The following is a 21,078-nucleotide window of genomic DNA, read 5'->3' on the forward strand; positions in this document are numbered from 1 at the left end:
CATTTTCTATGGTAAAGCCGCTATTGGCGAGAGAATGTGCCGAGAGTGGTTTCGTAGCTTCAAGAACGGTGATTTTGACGTCGAAGATGCAGAATTGGATGCATTACTTGATCAAGACTCGTGTCAAACGCAACAAGAATTGGCAGGATCATTGAGAGTGACGCAACAAGCAATTTCAAAACGCCTGAAAGTCATGGGGAATGATTCAGAAACAAGGAAATTGGGTGCCGTACGAGTTGATGCCGAGAGATGTTGAACGGCGTTTGTTTGTTTGTGGAAAGTTGCTTGCAAGGCAAGGACGGAAGGGATTTCTGCATCGCATTGTGTTTAGAGACGGAAAATAAGTTGATTACGATAATTTCAAGCGCAGTTAATCATGAGGATATCCCGGCCATGCTTCCACGTCGACGGCCAATCCAAATATTCACGGTTCCAAGATCATGCTCAGTGTTTGGTGAGACCAGCTCGGCGTAGTGTGTTATGAGTTGTTAAAACCGACTGGAACAACACAGGCAATCTTTATCGAACGCAATTAATGCGTTTGAGTCGAGCATTGAAAGACAAACGGCCGAAATACAATGAAGGACGTGATAAAGTGATTTCACTGCATGACAATGCTAAACCCCTTGTTGCGGAAGTGGTCAAGACAGACATACTTGGAAACATTGAAATGGGATGTCCTACCCTACCCGCCGTATTCTCCAGGCCCCCTCGGACTATCACTTGTTTCAATCAATGTCACACGGCCTGGCTGACCAGCACTTCCGGGAGAAAGTAGTGGCCAGCGATGGACAATACTTTGAATCATAAATGTATCAGCAGTTTTTTTACAATAAAGTCTCGAATTTCGGAAAGAAACGGTGGAAGCAAAGTTGTACGTCTATGTATATTTTGACTAATTCCTTCCACGCTTTCAGGTTCTAGGACCAATATCAAGGGTCTCGATGGCCAACGCAGTGGACTACATAGCTGACAGAGACCTCATCATTTGGGCGGATAGCGACCACTGCTCCGTCACCAGGATAAAGAGGGACGGAACAGACAGGGCGTTCGTTATCGAACAGCCCGAAGTCATGGACACCGTGTCCGTCGACTGGCTCACCAGCATATCCGTGGATTGGGTCGCCGAAAACATCTACTGGAGCGATTCCAAGAGGGGAGTCATAGAGGTGTCAAGACTGGACGGTACTAACCAGCACGTGTTGCTTTCCAACGAGGTTGGCAAGCCTTCTTCCATCGCAGTGGACCCGGCTAAGGGTGTTATGGTTTGGTCTCTGGGTTCTAGGTTGGAGATAGCCACTATGGCCGCGCAGAATAGGAAGATGCTGTTGGATAGCGCCAAGTCAATATCTGATGTGGCTTTGGACGAGGAGAACGAGCTTATTTATTTCTGCGATACCGTGAGCAATACCATCGAGAGGATTCAGTACGATGGCAATGGGCATAAGGTGTTGTTGAACACGTCGATCGAGAACCCTATGGGGTTGACGGTGTTCGATGGGAAGGTGTATTGGATTGATAGGTGAGATATTTTTCGTTTCGATAAGTGAATATCCCTTAGATTATTGTTATTGCAAGTATATAGTTTTATTTTAATTCTCAATTTCTTTTCGTGGATCTTTTCCGATGTTTCGACCTTCAATTTCTATGGTATTCCCAGGTAACCTATAATTAATTTTCAGTACTGACGAAAGAGGTAGTATCAAAGAGGCACCAGTAACCAACCTAACCAACTACAAGGTCTTAGCCAGTAACATTGGAGATTCACTGAAAGACATCCAAATCTTCTCGAAGAGAAAACAAAGGGGCACAAACCCCTGCGCTGTTGCCAACGGAGGCTGCCAACAGCTGTGCCTATTCAACGGCACGCATCCTGTTTGTGTGTGCTCTCACGGTAAACTAACAGCAGATGGAAAGAAATGCGAAGGTACCTCTTCCAGTTGATTTTCATTCGATCGAATTTACTACGACATGTGTTTATTCTTTAGATTTTGACACTTTCGTGATGTACTCGAGAGTTGTGAGCATCGATTCTGTGCATATATCTAGCGATGAGAACATACAGAATGCCCCATATCCAAGTATAAAGAATAACACATTGCTGAGAAATGCCATTGGCTTGGCCTACAGTTACAAACATCAGAGGCTGTTCTATTCCGACATACAGAAGGGGTCTATTAATACTGTGTTCTTCAACGGATCCGACCATAGAATCATAGTGCAAAGTATGTGTAGTTTGTATATAAACTCGAAAAGTTTCTCTCAGTTCTAAGGAACTTACTAGTTTTCAACCTAATAATTCATAATTTCGATTAACGCTTCGCGTTGGACACTTTATCTCTAAAACTAACCACAATCTTTTTAGGACAAGGTTCCGTGGAAGGCCTAGCCTACGAACCCATCCACCGCGCCCTCTACTGGACCTGCAACAACGACGCGACCATCAACCGCGTCAACCTAACCTCCGCCATGACCAACGCCTCTTCCGTCGAAACTATATTCAAGCTGCGCAGCCAGGACAAGCCTAGGGGCGTTAGCATAGACGGCTGCGGCGGGCGCATATTCTGGACCAATTGGAACTCGCACAGCCCGAGCATAGAGCGCGCCTACCTGTCCGGTTTCGGCCGAACCCCGATCATCGTTACGGACATCCGAATGCCGAACGCTCTGACCTTGGACCACAAGGCGCAGAAGCTGTACTGGGGCGACGCCCGATTGGACAAGATCGAGAGATGCGAGTACGACGGTACGAATAGGGTGGTGCTTGCTCAGGTCACGCCCCAACACCCCTTCGCCATGGCTGTTTACGGGGATTATCTGTATTGGACCGATTGGATCTTGCACGCCGTGTTGAGGGTTGATAAGTTGACAGGGCATAACGTTGAGTGGTTGAGGAGGGAGGTGGCAAGGCCCATGGGGATAGTGGCCGTGGCTAACGATACGGAGAGCTGTTTCGCCAATCCTTGCTCTATATTGAACGGGGGTTGCGAGGAGAAGTGTGTTTTGTCGGCCACCGGCAACGTGCAGTGTATGTGTCGGGACGGCCACGTTTTGGCTGATGACGGTAAGTTTCCTTAAATTTATTCAAAACTATGACTTTAAATTTGAGCTTCCTTTTTTTGCAGGCAAAAGGTGCTATAAGAAAGTCCCTGATCAACAGCAGAACAACGATGTGTTCCACTGCTCGGACGGCCAGGCCATACCCTTTTCCCTGACCTGCGATGGCATCTACCACTGTCTGGACAAGTCCGACGAGGAGCCAGGCTACTGCGATAGAACGAGCTGCCCCTCGGGTTGGTTCCTGTGCAAGAACAAAAGGTGCATACCGGAGAAGAACGTGTGCAACGGCGTGGATGAATGCGGCGATTCCAGCGACGAGATGCGCAACTGTACCTGCCCTTCTGGCTCGCACTTCAAGTGCAAGAGCGGGGAGTGTATCAGCGTAGATTTCAGATGCGATAGAGACTTGGATTGCGCAGATGCAAGTGATGAGATGGGATGCGGTGAGTGCTTTGTTTATGTTTCTCCTTTTGGTAGCATCTACTGTAGATTCTAGATCCCTTGGAAGGGTGTTCTATATCCTACAAACCGAGACACTAAGGGTCTGCACTTGCTTCCAAGAGTGTCTCAAAAGAGACCTCAAAGGAGTGCGTATTTACATCACTATGGACATCCAGATCACTCTGAGTTCTCTGGAATCATATAGCCAGAGGCAATAAAGTAACTACAATGGGTACCTGGGCATTGTGGTGTTGAAGGAAACGAATAAGCCGATGAACTCGCAAAAAGGGCTACCACGAACTGAGCTTCGGGTAATGGTGGGACTGCTGACAGGACGCTGTCGGTGTGAATACCTTTTGTAGCGCATGGTTAGTGAGCAGATGAGATCTGCAGACTCTGTGGAGAGGAGGTATTATTATTATTATTATTATTATTATTTGAACTGGGGTCGTTTTGGTTCGGTAAGCCTTCCGGGAACTGCGACCATGCAGATCTTTTGTTCTCTACCCTACTTATTCATAGAAACCCAAGGAGGTCGTCAATGACGTTAATAAAACTGACAACCTCCTTAGGGGCCTTGGCCGTTACCTCTCTGGTATCCAGGACCGGCTTACCCATGTGAATGGTTCTTAAGCCAGCCAGCTCCGGACACTTGCATATCAAGTGTTCGGCTGTTTCTGCTTCCGATCCACAGAGCCTGCAAATCTCGTCTGCTGACTTTCCCATACGGTACAAATGATGTTTGTACCGACCGTGCCCCGTCAGCAGTCCCAACATCACCTGAAGCTCGGCTCGCGACAGCTTCAGGAGCTTTTTGGCGTAGGTAGGTGAAATCTTCACGAATTCCTTTGCCTGAACAAGTCTAGGAGTGTTAGTCCAGTGGATTATCCTGTTGTTCAACTCCCATAGCTGGACCGCAGCTTTATATTGGTCTTTTCCTATCCCACAGAAAGACTGAGGTCCAGCAGGTGTTAACAGCCATTATCTCGGTCTGAAGAATCGAGGGCTCACTTCCCAGGGCTTTAGAGATCCTCAGTTTAGGTCCATATATCCCAATGTCGGTGCCCTTCTCTGTTTTTGATCCATCTGTGAACCATATGGATGACTTTTTGTTCGGACGATTTACGAGACTTATTGCACTAGGACGGTCATTTATAACCGTTTCAAAGGGCGTTTCAAAATCGTAGGTGGTTGGCATAATATCCGATGGTTTTGCGAGGAGGTTTGAATCTAATTGATTCAGTATCCTCATATGTCCAATCCAGTTTCCAGGAAGGAGCTTTCCATAAAGGGAAATTCTTATTGCTTCGAGCAGGCTACATTTCCTCACATGTAGGTGTAAAGGAGGCAAGTCTAGTATGACCTCCAGCGCTGCCGTGAGAGCTGTGCGCGTAGCTCCTGTGTGGAGAGGAAACGAACAGTGTGCAAATGCTCGTAGCTGACTGGCCTAAGAACCACCTTCATGGGAAAGTCAGTTCTGGATACTCACGAAGTAATAACCAAGGCTCCTTGAGGATGTCATCGGTTTCGTTAAGCGTAACAACGACCTCCTTGGGTTAGTATGAATAGCTTGGACTAAGAACGAAAGATCAATTTGGATGCAGTTCCTGGCAGGCTAACAGAGCCGTAACGACCCCGATTCAATGAAATAATAATTATAATAATACTATAGATTAAATTGATTTAATCATACAGCATGATGAGAACTGAAAACTGAATAATACAAACCTCTTCCTTCTGAGACCGTTTATTCCACCACAGTTATTTGTCGAAATGTGACCGTTCATCCTATACTTTTTGTTGCCTAGCATTCTGATTGTCTTTAATTTGCCATGTTTTTCACAGGCGATATGCCTTGCCCCGTGGACGACCAGAATCTGGTGAAATGTCCCTACACCACTGCGTGCATCCACAAGGATTGGTTTTGCGATAACGAGAACGACTGTTGGGATCATTGGGACGAACAGAACTGTACCGAGGTTAAGAAGAGAACGTGCAACAGCAGTCAGTTCCGTTGCAGGAACGACACCTGTATACCCATAGAAAAAAAATGTGATGGTTATAACGATTGCAACGACGCAGTACATCCCAACGGTTCCAGTTCGGATGAAGAGCTCTGTAAGTTTGACGTGACCATAGATGTATCGGCGGGTAGATCTACCGTATTGGTACTTTTGAACTAACGGTAGATCAATCGATCCATTCATATCTTATCTAAGGAAATAGTATATTTTAAAACGAGTTACAGAATGGGCTCCTATTCCAACACGAATGCGAAACGCAAGAGTGTTGGAATTGCCTTCTGCAACGAGTATTAGACGATATTTTCCCTATTTCAGTCAAATTTTGTGAAATATTGAAGAAATTCAATGAAAAATTCAGATTATATATCCTAGTGACTTTAGTATTGTATCTTGGCAGTTGGTGTGACTGTTACGAAAATTGACAGATTACAGAATTAGAATATGAGTCGTACGTTTAGAATTTCGAAATAATTTACAATTACGCATTAAATTCTACAATTATGTGTGACGAAATCGATTAAACACCACCAGAATTAAGACAAATTGCGAATAATGTTTCAAATCATTTCACTATATCCAAATTATATTGACAATTATTGAAATTTGTTGAAATTTGATAGGATTGGAAGTCAGTATAGACAACCACAAAACGAAAAATATAACTGAAAACGATGCTGTAATGAGTTCACTACAGCACTGTTTTTAGAACTGTAATGAGATCATTACGATAGTGAAATAGAGAAATTTCTTTATCGAATAATGGTTTGCAGGTGCCCAATGTCAGGCAGATCAATTTTCTTGTGGCGATGGGAAGTGCATACCTAAATCCTGGCTTTGCAACGGTGTACAGGACTGTGTAGATCTAAGTGATGAATACAATTGTAGTAAGTACTCATAAGATTACCTATTTGTGATTGTTTTATCGAATTGTGAGTAACCTCAACTGAATTTGGCGTTTATTTTTTTATTGTTGATCAATGTATACATATAAAGCTGATACATTCGTGAACATCATTCAACTCATAAAAACAATGTCCATTCATTCGTAGTAGTGGTTTATTTTGTTATTATTTTGGTTTTGGGTATTAATAAGTATTATATTTTTTGTAATTAATTAAGTTAAATTTTTTTGTGACATGGTCTCCATCTGTATGATATATTTGGACCCAATAAAGAATTACTCATTTACATATTCAGACATTAATATGTGGTGTTGGCAACCCTTCGGATCTGTTTCAGAACCACAGTGCAGATCTAATCAGTTCAGATGCGAGAGCGGCGAATGCATTCCTAAGTCCTGGCAGTGCGATGGCAGGCCGGACTGCAGCGATAATTCCGATGAGTTTGAGCACTGCAAGACTCGGCAGTGCGATCCGTTCGAGTTTAGGTGTAACAGTACCGGCAAGTGTATACCCATGGAATGGGTGTGTGACGGTGAAGCTGATTGTGCGGACCGCGACGACGAACACAGGGAATTAGGTAAGATGCTGAATAGTTCTTTAGTTCTCTGAAGAACTGACGATCGTTAAGGGATGAACTAGTTGGATAGAACTGGCTATTAACTAGTTCTTTCGTCTCGTTAGTTGAAGAACTGGTTCAATAGAACTAACGATCGCTAGGCGAGGAACTAATTCGTTTGCCTAGTTGGTTAGGTAACTAAGTTAGGGTATGGCCAAAAAAATTGTGCCGGCCCTGGATACCCGAGAGGTAATGGCCAAGGGCCCTATGGTTGTCAGTTTTATTAACGTCATTGACGACCTTCTTGGGTTCACATGAATGAGAAGGGTAGAGAACAAAAGATCTACATGGTCACAGTTCCCGGAAGGCTTAGCGAGCCACAACGACCCCGATTCAAATAATAATAATAGGCTATGATCCGTACATCACCTTGGTCACTATGGTTAGTAAGTTGGTGGTCCGTACATGTAAAATTCCTCAAAAACCGTTGACTATTTCCTCAAACTTCGGCGAGTTATCTGTCACCAGAGCAACCGTACTTTTATTCTGGTTAGGTTCGGAAACCACGCCCACTCCGGTTGGCAGTTGTCATTTTAATTTTCAGATTATTGTTTATGAATATTTTCCATGACACTCAAAAACTTTATAATTTTAATAACGAAACAAATACCCTTCAGAGCCATTAATAACTATTAGTTATTAACAAATTAAAAGAGATCAACCATTTATAACCTCCAAAATTCTGTCAATGAAAAATTCAGTTGACCATTGACAAGTGTCAAGCGGTCCGTAAATACGAAGCAGGTTATCTGACACTTTGAAAACCACTAGTAACCGCTCTGAAATTCTCTGCGATATACGGACTATACCCTTAGTTAGTCGTTAAGTCACTCTTTCGTTAAGTATGTTATTTCTCTGAAGAACTGACGAAGCAGTTCTTCTACCTAATTCATCTTCGAAAGATATGTCCCTTGTTAAGAGACAAACCAGTTCTTCTGTCTAAAAAAAATTGAGAACTAACTAGTTCATCTGTCTGATTCATTAGTTATCGAAAAAACAGAAATTCGTCAGGTGGAGGACAAATTTTTATGTTTCTAGTTTGTTCTGGAAAGAAATGACGATTATTGATGTGACGAACTAGTTCTTCTGTATAGTTCATCAGTCTTCTAAAGAACTGACGAATGTTAGGTGACAGACTAGTTCTTGTGCCTAGTTCGTTAATATTTGTAAGAACTGTCGATCGATCGATAGTTCTTCTGCTTAAGTTTTCGGAAGAACTGACGATTTTTAAGGTGAACTAGTTCTTTTGCCTAGTTTCTTTATTTTTCGAAAGAACTAACGATAGGGAACTAACTAGTTCTTCCATTTTCGGAAGAACTGACGATCAGGTGATGTACTGGATCTTCTGCTAAGTAAGCCCTAAAAAAACTGGTTCTTTCAACTAGTCCATTTACGAACTTATTCTTCTGTTAAGAAAGATAGCTATGAAAAGAACTGACTAGATTTTAAGTGACGAATTCTTCTTTCCCCAGGCTGCAGTACGGCCGTCTGCCTCAAGGACGAGTTCCAATGCGCCGACGGCACCTGTATAAACAAGATCTACTTCTGCGACGGCGACCGAGACTGCAACGACAGCTCGGACGAGCCGAACAACTGTCACCACAATTGCGCGGCGGGCGAGTTCAGGTGTAACAACGGCAAGTGCATTATGGACCTCTTCAGGTGCGACGGCGTAGACCACTGCGGCGACGGCAGCGACGAGGGTAAGCAGTATCAGAGCGACAATGACTACTGCAGGGGAGAGGGGTGGTTCCAGTGCGAAAATGGGGTGTGCATCAATGACACGCTGCTTTGCAACGGCGAGAACAACTGCGGCGATTACAGCGACGAGAACAAGTGCAGTAAGTATTTCTTTACGATAAATTTCTTGAGTTCTTGAAGGAACTGATGATCATGAGGTCGCAGACAAGATCTTTAGTTCATCTCTATCTACTCCTTGAATCTCTTAAAGAACTAACAACAGTTAGTAGCAAACTAGTTCTTTTATTTAGATTTTTAGCTCTCAGAATAATTTACGATCGTTGGGTCCTACACTAGTTCTGTCGTCAAGGTCTCTAGTTCATCTATATGTAGATATAGATGAAGTAAAGACCTTAAGACTTCAAAGACTCAAGAAATAGTTCTCAAGTCTTAGGTAGCGAACTGGTTCTTCTATTTAGGATTTTAGTTCTCGGAAGACCTGACGATCGTTAAATCTCAAGAAAATTGTTTATTTCCTTATGTTGCTAGGGAACTAACGATTGTTAGATCTTACACTAATTCTATCTGATTTTTGTTTCTCTCGGAAGAACTGACGATTGTTTTTCTATATGTTCCTTGAGTTCCTAGGGAACTATCGTTAGAATTCCAACCAGTTTTCCTATCCTCTTCTTGAGTTTTCGTAGGAACTGACTATGGTTAGATCACGAAATAATTTTTCTGTCTACTCCTTGAGTTCCTTCAAATCTTCAAGTCTCAAACTAGTTTCATCTAATGTTTGTGTAAAAGTTTTTCTATCCAATAACTGAGTTCTCGGAAGAACTGGCGATCTTTAAGTCTCGAACTAGCGTCCTGGTTTTAGTATGCACTTCTTATATTCTCGAACACATCGTAAGTAATTTTTCTATCTATTTCTTGAGTTTGAACTAAGGAGCACTGAGGCTAACTAGTTTTTTTCTCGAAAGAAGTTCATTAGGTAGCGAATTAGTTCCCGTATATATATTTTTTTTAGCCATCCTTTAGGCCGGATATATATTCACTCCAGTTCTCAAAGAACTAACGACCCAAAGGTTTGGAACTAGTTCATCTACTTAAATAAAGAGGGAACTGACGATCTTTAGTTGATATTGAAGGAACTGCCTCTTCGAATTAGTTATATATATTTAGAACGAACTGACCATATCAAGGTAGCAAATTACCCTTCAATATGGTTTTGCAAAAGGTCGCAAAATCTGATTTTTACCATTTTCCAGACATCGACGAATGTACAGCAACGCCGCCCCCCTGCTCCCAGAAATGCATTGACAAACCGGTCGGCTACGAGTGCCAGTGCATGCCCGGCTACAAGACGAGCGAAAAAGACCACCGGCTGTGCGAGGACATCAACGAGTGCCTGCAGAGACCCTGCAGTCAAGTGTGCAGGAACACCCTAGGTTCCTACCGGTGCAGCTGCGCTGAACCTGAATACATTCTGAGATCCGACAAGACTTCGTGCGGAGCGAACTCTACCGAACGCGCCTCGATAATCCTGGCCAATCGTTACTACATAAGACAGCTGGACCTGAGCGGAAGCTCGACCTTATTGGCCCACAACCTTAGCAACGCGGTCGCCCTTGACTACGACTGGAGGGAGGAGTGTCTGTATTGGTCGGACGTAACGAAGCACGGCAGTTCCATCAGGAGACTCTGCGACTATAAGAACAGTTCAGCGACACCGCATACGTTGCATTCCTCTACGTTACAGAATCCTGATGGTCTGGCCGTTGACTGGGTTGGGAGGAATCTTTATTGGTGTGATAAGGTGAGATTAAGTGCTATTATTGCTTAATATATTAAACTCGTCGGTTTATTCCAGGGCCACGACACCATAGAAGTCTCAACCCTAAACGGCAGATATAGACGCATCCTCATCTCCACAGGACTCGAGGAACCCCGAGCCATAGCCCTCGACCCCAAGGAGCGCATAATGTTCTGGTCGGACTGGGGCACCCAGGTGCACATAGGCAAGGCCAACATGGACGGTTCCAACACCAGAATCATCGTCAACTCTAGCTTGGGCTGGCCCAACGCCCTCACGGTCTCCTTCGAGACCAAGGAGCTCTTCTGGGCTGACGCCCGTGAAGACTACATCGCCGTCGCCGACTACAACGGCAAAAACGTGAAGATCGTTGCCAGCAGAGACAGGACCCCGACGCTCAAACTGCACCACGTGTTCGCCATCGACATCTGGGAGGACTTCGTGTACTGGACCGATTGGGAGACGAAGTCCGTCGAGAGGTGTCACAAGTACGACGGCACCAGGTGCTCGTCGCTGCTGACGATGGTGCATCGTCCGATGGACCTGCGGGTGGTGCATCCGTTCAAACAGCCCAAGATCGAGAATCCTTGCGAGAAGGCGAACTGCTCAGCGTTGTGTCTGTTGAAAGCCGAGGCGCCGTATTATTCTTGCGCCTGCCCGGAGAACTACGTGCTGGAGGGGGATGGAAAGTCGTGCAAGGCCAACTGTACCAATACACATTTCGAGTGCAAGACTACTTATAAGGTATTACTTATTTTTACCAGTTATGTTTCATCGTTGCTACAAAATAGGATAATGATAGGTTGGCCAAAATGATTCTTAAACCAGATAACGACTCTGCCGAATGCATATTAGACAGAATCCTCATATTTTGGGATTTAGAACCTACAATTCATAAGATTATTGATTTATAGTGGTTTCAAGACCCATTTCACTAAAAAAAACTTCTCTCTCCCCCAGTGTATCCCCTTCTGGTGGCGCTGCGACACTCAGGACGACTGTGGCGACAAAAGCGACGAACCCGACACGTGCCCGCCCTTTAGGTGCACGCCCGGCCAATACCAGTGCGGCAATGGCCGCTGTCTCCACCCATCCGACCTCTGTAACGGTCGCGACGACTGTGGCGACAACGGAGACGAGGTCGACTGCCGCAATTACACGTGCTTGAGCACGCAGTTCCGTTGCGCTGGTAACGATACAGTCCCGCCCCGTTGTGTGCCGGCCAAGAGCCGGTGCGATAGGCAGATGGATTGCCCGCTGGGCGAGGACGAGGAGGATTGCCCCCCTGTGACTTGCCCACCTAATCAGTTCAAGTGCCGCAACGACAAGTGCATACCAGCCGTTTGGGTTTGCGATATCGACAACGATTGCGGTGATAACTCGGACGAGGAGCAGAGCTGCACGAATAGGACGTGTAGGGCGGATCATTTCAGATGTAGCTCAGGTAAGGATTGAATGTGTTATCAATATCAGTGGTTGATGGGGTGCATGCAGTCAAGGAAAGCTTCAGAAAGTTTGTCATTATTGCAATCTTTAAGGATACTAGTTAAAATTCCGGAGGTAATTTTTGGAGTGATCCATATCTGGGAGAACTCACCAGAGTATTTCTTTTTCGGTTTCCTCCACTCAATACTCTTTCTTATAGGAGCATTTTGCTATATCACAAAAAGATGCTTAATGGATAAACCGTCACTGTCGAGTGACTAGAGACCCAGAACTAAGAGGGATTAGCACCATGTGGTTTTTCGCACATCAGTCAAACTTTGTTACCCATTCATTTCCCCTCTGGTGCTCCTGCGATGACCAAACCTTTACGTTGTATGGAGTACATATCATCAAATTTTTGTCGAAAAATGAAGAGTTAGCAATTTTTTTTTGAATTTTTCATTAGCAAATTGAAAATATTTACTTTCCTCCATGTAGATTATTATTTAAGGAAATTAAGTGAAAACCCCATAAATATCATGGATTTTTAAGAAGAAATATCTCTAATTTCGTTTTGAACTAAGCAGCCACGTGATGGTGTTCCCTCTTAAAAGATCTCATCATTCTATAATTCTATTACCATTCGCATAGTCCGTCTGCATTACTCATCCCATAACCTATTGTGTTATCCCACCTAACCTAACCTAACCTAACCTCTTCCAGGACGCTGCATCCCAGAGTCATGGCGTTGCGACGGCGATCCAGACTGCCCCAATGGCGAAGACGAACCCCAAAGCTGTAGCCAGCCCGAGTACCACACCTGTGAGACCTCCTACTTCAAATGCGGGAACAACAAGTGCATACCCGGCAGATGGCGCTGCGACTACGACAACGACTGCGGCGACAACTCGGACGAGACGAACTGCGCGCCTAGGAACTGCTCGGAATCGGAGTTCCGGTGCGGCAATGGCAGGTGCATAAAGGGTGCGTTCCGTTGCGACGGCCAATTCCAGTGCGAGGACAGGTCGGACGAGGCGCGCTGCAACGTGCAGTGCAAGAAGAACGAGTTCCAGTGCACCGACCCGCAGATATGCATATTTTTGTGAGTATAGTTCGAATTTTAGTAGGTTAGAAGTTTTTATTGTATGAGAATTTTCGATGGTTTGTTGTTAAGATGTCTAAAACACTGGTGTGCACTCACTCTTGAAGAACCTCAAGATTGAAGTGGCGACTTTTGAAGGTACCAGCCTTCTTGGATTTTAATGGTATTGTTCCTTTCACTTGATTTTCACACCGTTTCTTATGGTGGCGCTCAAGTCGTCTTTCTGTCAATGCCGTTTCGAGGTTAAATCAATAATAAACTAAGTAAGGTTAGGCAATTCATTGTCAATCGTTTAAGGCCAGAACAAAGCCTCCTTATTGTGGAAAAATTAATTAAATTACAACATTTCCGTCTTGTATTAGCTGTACAACTTTGCTTCAGCCGTTTTGCAATAGATGGCTACGGCGGAAAGTGGTAGTCGAAATAAATAGATCGTAAATGTCATTCAAAAAGCTTAGGTATTTGTAAACATAACACCTTCGGAATTAGTCGATTTGTGTCTACATTATAAAGTTATTCTCGATTGAACATGTCAGCTTACGAGCCAAATTTTCGTCCTTTGCGGGAGATTTTAATATTCTGCGGCTGAGGCTCATCGAATGCTCTCATATACCTATGGTGAGGCCGTTATTAGTGAGAGAACGTGCCCAGAGTGGTTTCAACGCTTCAAGAACGGTGATTTTGACGTCAAAGACCAGCGGTGGCAGATAAAACGTTTTCGGAAATGCAGAATTTGAGGCATTACTTGATCAAGACTGATGTCAAACGCAACAAGAATTGTCAGGATCATTGGGAGTGACGCAACAAGCCATTTCAAAACGTCTGAAAGTCATGAGAATGATTCAGAAACAAGGAAATTGAGTGCCGTACGAGTTGAAGCCGAGAAAAGCTGAACGGAATTTGTTTGCTTGTGAACAGCTGCTTGCAAGGCAAAGACGGAAGGAATTCTGCATCGCAATGTAACTGGATACGAAAAATGGGTTCATTACGATAATCCCAAGCGCAGAAAATCATGGGGAGATCCCGGCCATGCTTCCACGTCGACAGTCAAACGGAATATTCACGGTTCCAAGGTCATGCTCAGTATTTGGTGGGACCAGCTCGGCATAGTGTATTATGAGTTGTTGAAACCGACTGAAACAATCACAGGCGATCGTTATAGAACGCATTTAATGCGTTGGAGCCGAGCATTGAAATAAAAACGGTGGAAACAAAATTGTACGCCTATGTATTATTATTTGAAATTCTCAAGCTCGCATTATTTCTAGGGAGTGGAAATGCGACGGCCAAAGGGACTGCGCAGACGGTTCCGACGAAGAGAACTGCAGCGACGTCTGCCCAGAGGACGGCTTCAAGTGCAACAGCGGTCAGTGCGTCAACGCCGATTGGCGTTGCGACGGCCAAGCGGACTGTGAGGACGGATCGGACGAACACGATTGCTCTGGCCTGGCATGCGGTTTCGAACGGTTCCGTTGCAAGAACGACCGTTGCGTTCCTATCAGTTCAGTCTGCGACGGTCACGACCAATGTGGCGATGGCAGCGACGAAGACCCTGCCATCTGCAAAAGGTAAGTTTCTCTTTTTTTCTTACAATTCTTGTAAATAAATGAAATTCATTTCACGGCATTCAGACAATTTTTCAATTCTGAAAAAAGTACCTCCTCGAGCGGGATTCGAACCTGCAACCTCCGAATAACTAGTCCGATGCTCTAGCCACTTGAGCCATCGAGGAAGCTGAAGATTCTCCGCAAAGAGGAACCACTAATCCAAGAATCGAGTGTTGATATGAGGAGGTACTTTTTTCAGAATTAAAAATTGTCTGAATGCCGTGAAATGAAAAAATGCCTGAATTTCATTCATAAACACACATACGTTAAACTATTCAAGTGCTCTTGTAAATGCTGTGAGAGAAGAATTTAACTATGTAGATAACTATATGATTGCTTTTTTTTTATCGTCTTTGTAGGTTCGGAAGGTGTCCACCAGGTGAATTCGCCTGCAGTAGCGGCCATTGCATAGCCGAGAAGCTGAGGTGCGACGGTGAGAATGACTGTGAGGACAACAGTGACGAGGAAGGCTGCCAAGTATCTCCGTGCAAATGGAACTCCTGCTCCCAGATATGCGTGGAGAAAAAGAACAACACCTTCGTGTGCAAGTGCGCTCCAGGTTACTACTTGGCCTGGGAAAATCACTGCCAGGCCAAGGGTGGCTTGGCCGACCTAGTGCTGGCTACAGAAGCCGAGTTGAGGCTAGTGTCGCCTTACAAAGTGGGAGACGAGACCAACAACAAGTTGCGCAGTAAGACTTTGGCTACTGCTCCAGGTTATAAGGTGTGTAACATCATCCTTACCCTACTAGTATATATTGTCTAACACTATTATTCATTATTTGAACTGGGTTCGTTGTAAGGTTAGCCTCCTGGGAACTGTGATCATGAGTATCTTTTGTTCTCTACCCTACTCATTCATGGAAAGCCAAGGAGGTCGTCAATGACGTTGATAAAACAGACAACCTCCTTAGGGGCCTTGGCCGTTTCCTCTCTGGTATCCATGACCGGCTTCCCCATATGAATGGTTCTTAGGCCAGCCAGCTCTGGACTCTTGCATACCAGGTGTTCGGCTGTTTCTGCTTCTGATCCACAAGGCCTGCAAATCTCATCTGCTGACTTTCCCATACGGTACAAATTATGTTCGTACCGACAGTGCCCCGTCAACAGTCCCACCATCACCCGAAGTTCGGTGACAGCTTCAAGAGCTTTCTGGCGTATTTAGGTGAAATCATCACGAATTTCTTGACCTGAATAAGTCCAGGATTGTTTGTCCAATGGGTTATTCTGTTATTCAACTCCCATTGCTGGACCACTGCTTTATATCGATCTTTTCCTAGCCCAGAAAGGCTCAGGTCGAGCAGGTGTTAACCTTGATGCACTTTTTGCAAGTTCTTGGGCTTTTTATTTCCTTCAATATCACAGTGCCCTTGTACCCTTGGTAGAGTCACTTTATTGCCTCTGGCTAGTTGCCTTATGGTGTAACGGCACTCCCAGTTCATAAGAGACCCCTGGCAGTACGATTCCAGAAATCTCAGCTTGGTCTGGCTGTCTGTGGTGATGTAGACATGCGCCCCCTTGAGGTTCATTAAAGGACACTCCTGAGCGCATACGTAAACAGCCAGTATCTCGGTCTGTAAAATAGAGGGCTCACTTCCCAGGGCTTTAGAGATCCTCAGTTTAGATCCATATGCCCCAATGCCAGTACCTCTCTCTGATTTTGATCCATCGGTGAACCTTATGGATGTGACTTTTTGTCCAAACGATTTACGAAACTTATTGCACTAAGAATCTAGTTGATTCAATATCCTCATATGTCCAACCCAGTTTCCAGGTAGGTGCTTTCCATTGAGGGAAATTCTTATTGCTTTCAGCAGGCTACATATCCTCACATGTAGGTGTGAGGGAGGCAAGTCCAGTATGACCTCCAGCGCTGCTGTGGTAGCTGTGCGCATAGCTCCTGTAACACCAATGCATGCCAGCGTTTGCAGTTTCTGCAACCGGCTGCGTGTGGTGGCCTCCTCAGTTTTTGTCCACCATGCCAGAGACGCATAGGTGACAATAGGACCGTCTTACACTATAGCAAAGAAGTTTCTCAATTTATTTAACAATAACAAGTTACCATTCAATGAATACACCAAACAAACATGTTTGCATGTCCAAGATATAGTGTATTACCAATATCTAGCAAACCAAATGTCGTTGTTCACTTCAGGAGGTCTAGGGTAAAAAAGATTAATTGAGTCTTCAAAAGATCTTGTCAAGTCAAAGTACTACGATATATCTCAAAGAACTTAATGTAAGCTGATGATATGTACAGAATATCTTGAAGAAGGGAAGTTGGTTGCTCTGCGTCGAGTGATAGATTTCCTATGATCGTCTAAGGACAGAATGAAACTCTTTATCACTATCTAGCAAACAAAACGCAATTATTCACTTCAGAATTGTCAGAATAAAGAGACATTGTAAGCTCCCATCTCTAGGTTAACTTCCTAGTAAGCACCCAGACATCTCTAACCCTTTCCAATTGATTTCAGGTATACGGCGTCGACCTATTATACAAAAACGACCAGGTCCAAGCCTTCTGGACAGACCACCACAACAAGCGCGTCCAGAGCGCTGTCCTCGACGTCAACGGCGGCCAGAACAGGACCAAACGGGACGCCGACCAGCCGAAGACCGTCCTCTCCAACCTGGTGGACCCGAGGGGCATCAGCATCGACTGGGTGGCCAAACGGCTCTACATCACGGACGGCAACAGAATCCTTGTCTCCTCCCTGGATGGCGGGAGCGTCTATACGCTGATCACGGGCGATATGCAGGAGTTGAGGGACATTGCGGTGGCGCCCGCGCAGGGTCTGCTGTTCTGGACCGACTGGGGATTGGTGCCGAGGATCGAGACAGCCTATATGGACGGCAACAAGAGGAGGGTGTTGGTGAACACGAGCGTGTTGTGGCCTACGAGCATAGCTGTCGACTACCCTGCCGGAAGGCTGTATTGGGCCGATCCCAAGGGTCTGGTTGTGGAGAGCGTGAAGTTTGACGGTAGCGACAGGCAGGTCGTGAGGCATTTTACCAAAGGTGAGGAGTTCTCGTATGAAAATATTAACCGAAGTAATAGAAATCTAGCATTAAGGGTTGGGGGTCGGTTTTGTTGCTTCCCACCTTTCGGTTTTAGCTCTTTTGTCTTTCGCTCTTAGCTACCTACTATCTAGTTCATCAACCCTTCGCGCCAATTTCCAGTTTCTAAATTTGCGAGTCCAGTATTACTTCATTTACCCACTCATTAGCCTTCTGCATGTTTGTGTCATTTTTTCTTCCATCCTTCCTCAATTGAACCATTAGGTCTCCATATTTTTTTTCTATATTTTCTCTTGCTGTTTGTCTGAAATCAAATGTACAATGTTGTCTTATATGTGTAGCGTCCTCTTCCTCGTTTCTGTCACAACCACATTTTCCCGTTGTCTCCGTCAACTTGAACCTTCTCTTGTATGACTCCATGTTTCCATGACCCGTCATCAATATAAAAATAAAGGTTATAACAAGCCAATTGAAAAGTACCCGGTCTACCATAGTAAAACACATTTTTTGGGCAAAATTCGATTTTATTATTCAACATAGTTACCTTTGAGGGCAATATAGCGATTATAGCGATCTTCCAATTATTCGATACCATTTTTGTAGTACGATTTGTCTTTCGCTTCAAAATGGGCCTCAGTTTTGGCTAACTTCTTCATTGGCGCTCAATTTCTTTCCAGTGAGCATTCTTTTGAGGTCTGAGAAAAGGAAAAAGTCGCTGGGGGCCAGATCTGGTGAATACGGTGGATTCAGAAGCAATTCAAAGTCCAATTCATGCAATTTTGCCATTGTTTTCATTGATTTGTGACACGGCGCATTGTCTTGATGAAACAGTACCTTTTTTTCTTCAAATGGGACAGGTTTTTAACGATTTTAACCTTCAAACGATTCAATAACGCTATATAATAATCGCTGTTGATGGTCTAGCCCTTTTGGAGGTCATCAATGAATATTATACCTTGCACATCTCAGAATACTGATGCCATAACCTTGCCAACTGACTTTTGTTTTTCCTCAATTTGGATTCGGTTCATCGTGTTCAGTCCACTCAGCTGAATGCCGATTGGAATGATATGATGTACACGTTCAGATGATATCTTCACCATGTCTGCTATCTCGATCAACTTCACTTTACGGTCATTCAAAATTATTTTGTGAACTTTTTTGATTTGTTCGTCGGTGACAGCCTCTTTTGCGCGTCCACTGCGTTCGCCGTCTTCGGTGCTCATTTCACCACGTTTAAACTTGGCATACCAATCAATGATGGTTGAGTTTCCTGGTGCAGACCCCGGAAACTCTTCATCAAGCCAAGATATTGCTACAACTGTATTTTTTCCCTTCCAAAAGCAATATGTTATCAGCACATGAACATTTTTCTTCCATCTTTTTTCATATAACAAAAGTAGCTACACTCACAACGCAATATCTCACAAACTAATTGTCGATCTACTGTCAAATTTCGACACGTATCGTTTGATGGTTGGTACTAACTAAAAATCATACGGATTTAATACTAGCACCGCCATCTGTGCATCAGACCGGGGACTTTTCAATTAATAAGCTCTAAAAAGAACAAAATTAACTTCTCGCCACTGCTGTGAAGCGGATCAATTTTATCCTTAAGATTTGTAGACTTCTTTTGAACTTTAACAAGAGGGCTTGACTCAAATTGTCCGTTTTTTCCATAAACTTTACAAATTCATATTCCTTATTCCATCTGTTTTCATACTTTATAACATAATCATTCCCTTTTCAGAAACCAAGCCCTTCAAAATAGAAATATTCGAAAGCAGCCTGTTCATATCGACCTACAGGACGCACAACATATTGAAGATGCAGAAATTCGGATTGGGAAACATAACACACATAGGAGAGGGTCTGACGAGGGTCTCAGACCTTCTCATATTGCATGAGCATAAGCAGGACTTATCTCTGAACAACACCTGCCACGATTTCTGCCATCCGTCTGAGTTCTGTCTTCTCAGTCCCCACGGGGCGACATGTACCTGTGCCGATAACTACATCAAGAGTAACTTGGTAAGGGGGTCTTCATCATCATTATTATTTTTATGATGTTCTTCATTCTAGTTTTCAATCGGAAAAGGTTTAAATTCGTAACTGTTAAGTCTTTAAACTGTTTCTTATTTTTCTTTCAATATTCAAATTTACTGAACAATGAAAACTCGGACAAAGATTCAGTTACAAGAATTTTCCTTTTTTTTTTAAACTTAATTTAACATATTCCTGTTGCCATTAAGCTCGACGTGTAGGTTCTTTTATGAGGATTTTGGAGGATCAGTCCAACACCTAATGAAGGGTGTTTTTGTTAGAGCTATAGAACTTTAAATTGCAATAAAACAACGATGGATTATTCGATTGACATGAATTTTATTTATCCGGAAGATAATCTTGTGGCATTACATTTTAAATATGACTTCTGGCATATGACCGCCACGGCTGGCTCGGATGAAGTCCAATCTGGACGTCCAATTTTTGATGACTTTTTCCAACATTTGTGGCCGTATATCGGCAATAACACGGCGAATGTTGTTTTCCAAATGGTCAAGAGTTTGTGGCTTATCCGCATAGACCGATGACTTTACATAGCCCCACAGAAAGTAGTCTAACGGTGTTAAATCACAAGATCTTGGAGGCCAATTTACAGGTCCAAAACGTGAAATTAGGCGGTCACCAAACGTGTCTTTCAATAAATCGATTGTGGCACGAGCTGTGTGACATGTTGCGCCGTCTTGTTGGAACCACAGCTCCTGGACATCATGGTTGTTCAATTCAGGAATAAAAAAGTTAGTAATCATGGCTCTATACCGATCACCATTGACTGTAACGTTCTGGCCATCATCGTTTTTGAAGAAGTACGGACCAATGATTCCACCAACCCATAAAGCGCACCAAACAGTCAGTTTTTCTGGATGTAACGGTGTTTCGACATACACTTGGGGATTAGCTCCACTCCAAATGCGGCAGTTTTGTTTGTTGACGTAGCCATTCAACCAGAAGTGCGCTTCATCGCTAAACAAAATAAAATGGACGTAGTGCGCGATACGTATTCCGCACAGAACCATTATTTTCGAAATAAAATTGCACTATTTGCAAGCGTTGTTCAGGCGTGAGTGAGAATTGCTAAACCAAACTGAGAATAAATCACTTGACAGCTGTTAAACACCCGTTAGTTCACAGCTCGCCCGCCAGTTCCATAGCTCTAATGAACTCCAGGAGATTACTTCCCAACTTCTTCAAGTCTCTTGTCGAAAAGCATTTTTTGCATTGGCTAACGAAGGTGAGACATTTCGTCAACAGGTGATAAGGAGTTTCTTCCTCATCCCCGTAGATTCTACACTCGTCGTTTTCTGCTAGACTCATTGTCATG

The 21,078-nt window shown here is 44.0% G+C and overlaps 1 protein-coding gene across 1 annotated transcript in view; it reads left to right on the forward strand.

Annotated features, from left to right (window-relative positions):
* Positions 1-21,078, forward strand: part of LOC123675104 (low-density lipoprotein receptor-related protein 1) — a 42,013-nt gene that overhangs the window by 13,834 nt on the left and 7,101 nt on the right. Inside the window, exons 12-28 of the mRNA XM_045610358.1 lie at positions 918-1,522; positions 1,683-1,927; positions 1,989-2,225; positions 2,366-3,064; positions 3,126-3,503; positions 5,347-5,619; positions 6,296-6,409; positions 6,765-7,004; positions 8,516-8,884; positions 9,995-10,542; positions 10,597-11,283; positions 11,500-11,983; positions 12,688-13,066; positions 14,335-14,634; positions 15,033-15,396; positions 17,150-17,693; positions 19,447-19,727. Of these exons, the coding sequence (XP_045466314.1) occupies positions 918-1,522; positions 1,683-1,927; positions 1,989-2,225; positions 2,366-3,064; positions 3,126-3,503; positions 5,347-5,619; positions 6,296-6,409; positions 6,765-7,004; positions 8,516-8,884; positions 9,995-10,542; positions 10,597-11,283; positions 11,500-11,983; positions 12,688-13,066; positions 14,335-14,634; positions 15,033-15,396; positions 17,150-17,693; positions 19,447-19,727 (6,747 nt within the window). The remainder of the gene's footprint in view (positions 1-917; positions 1,523-1,682; positions 1,928-1,988; positions 2,226-2,365; positions 3,065-3,125; positions 3,504-5,346; positions 5,620-6,295; positions 6,410-6,764; positions 7,005-8,515; positions 8,885-9,994; positions 10,543-10,596; positions 11,284-11,499; positions 11,984-12,687; positions 13,067-14,334; positions 14,635-15,032; positions 15,397-17,149; positions 17,694-19,446; positions 19,728-21,078) is intronic.

Source organism: Harmonia axyridis, chromosome 1 (genome assembly GCF_914767665.1).
Source record: "Harmonia axyridis chromosome 1, icHarAxyr1.1, whole genome shotgun sequence".
Lineage (NCBI taxonomy): Eukaryota > Metazoa > Arthropoda > Insecta > Coleoptera > Coccinellidae > Harmonia > Harmonia axyridis.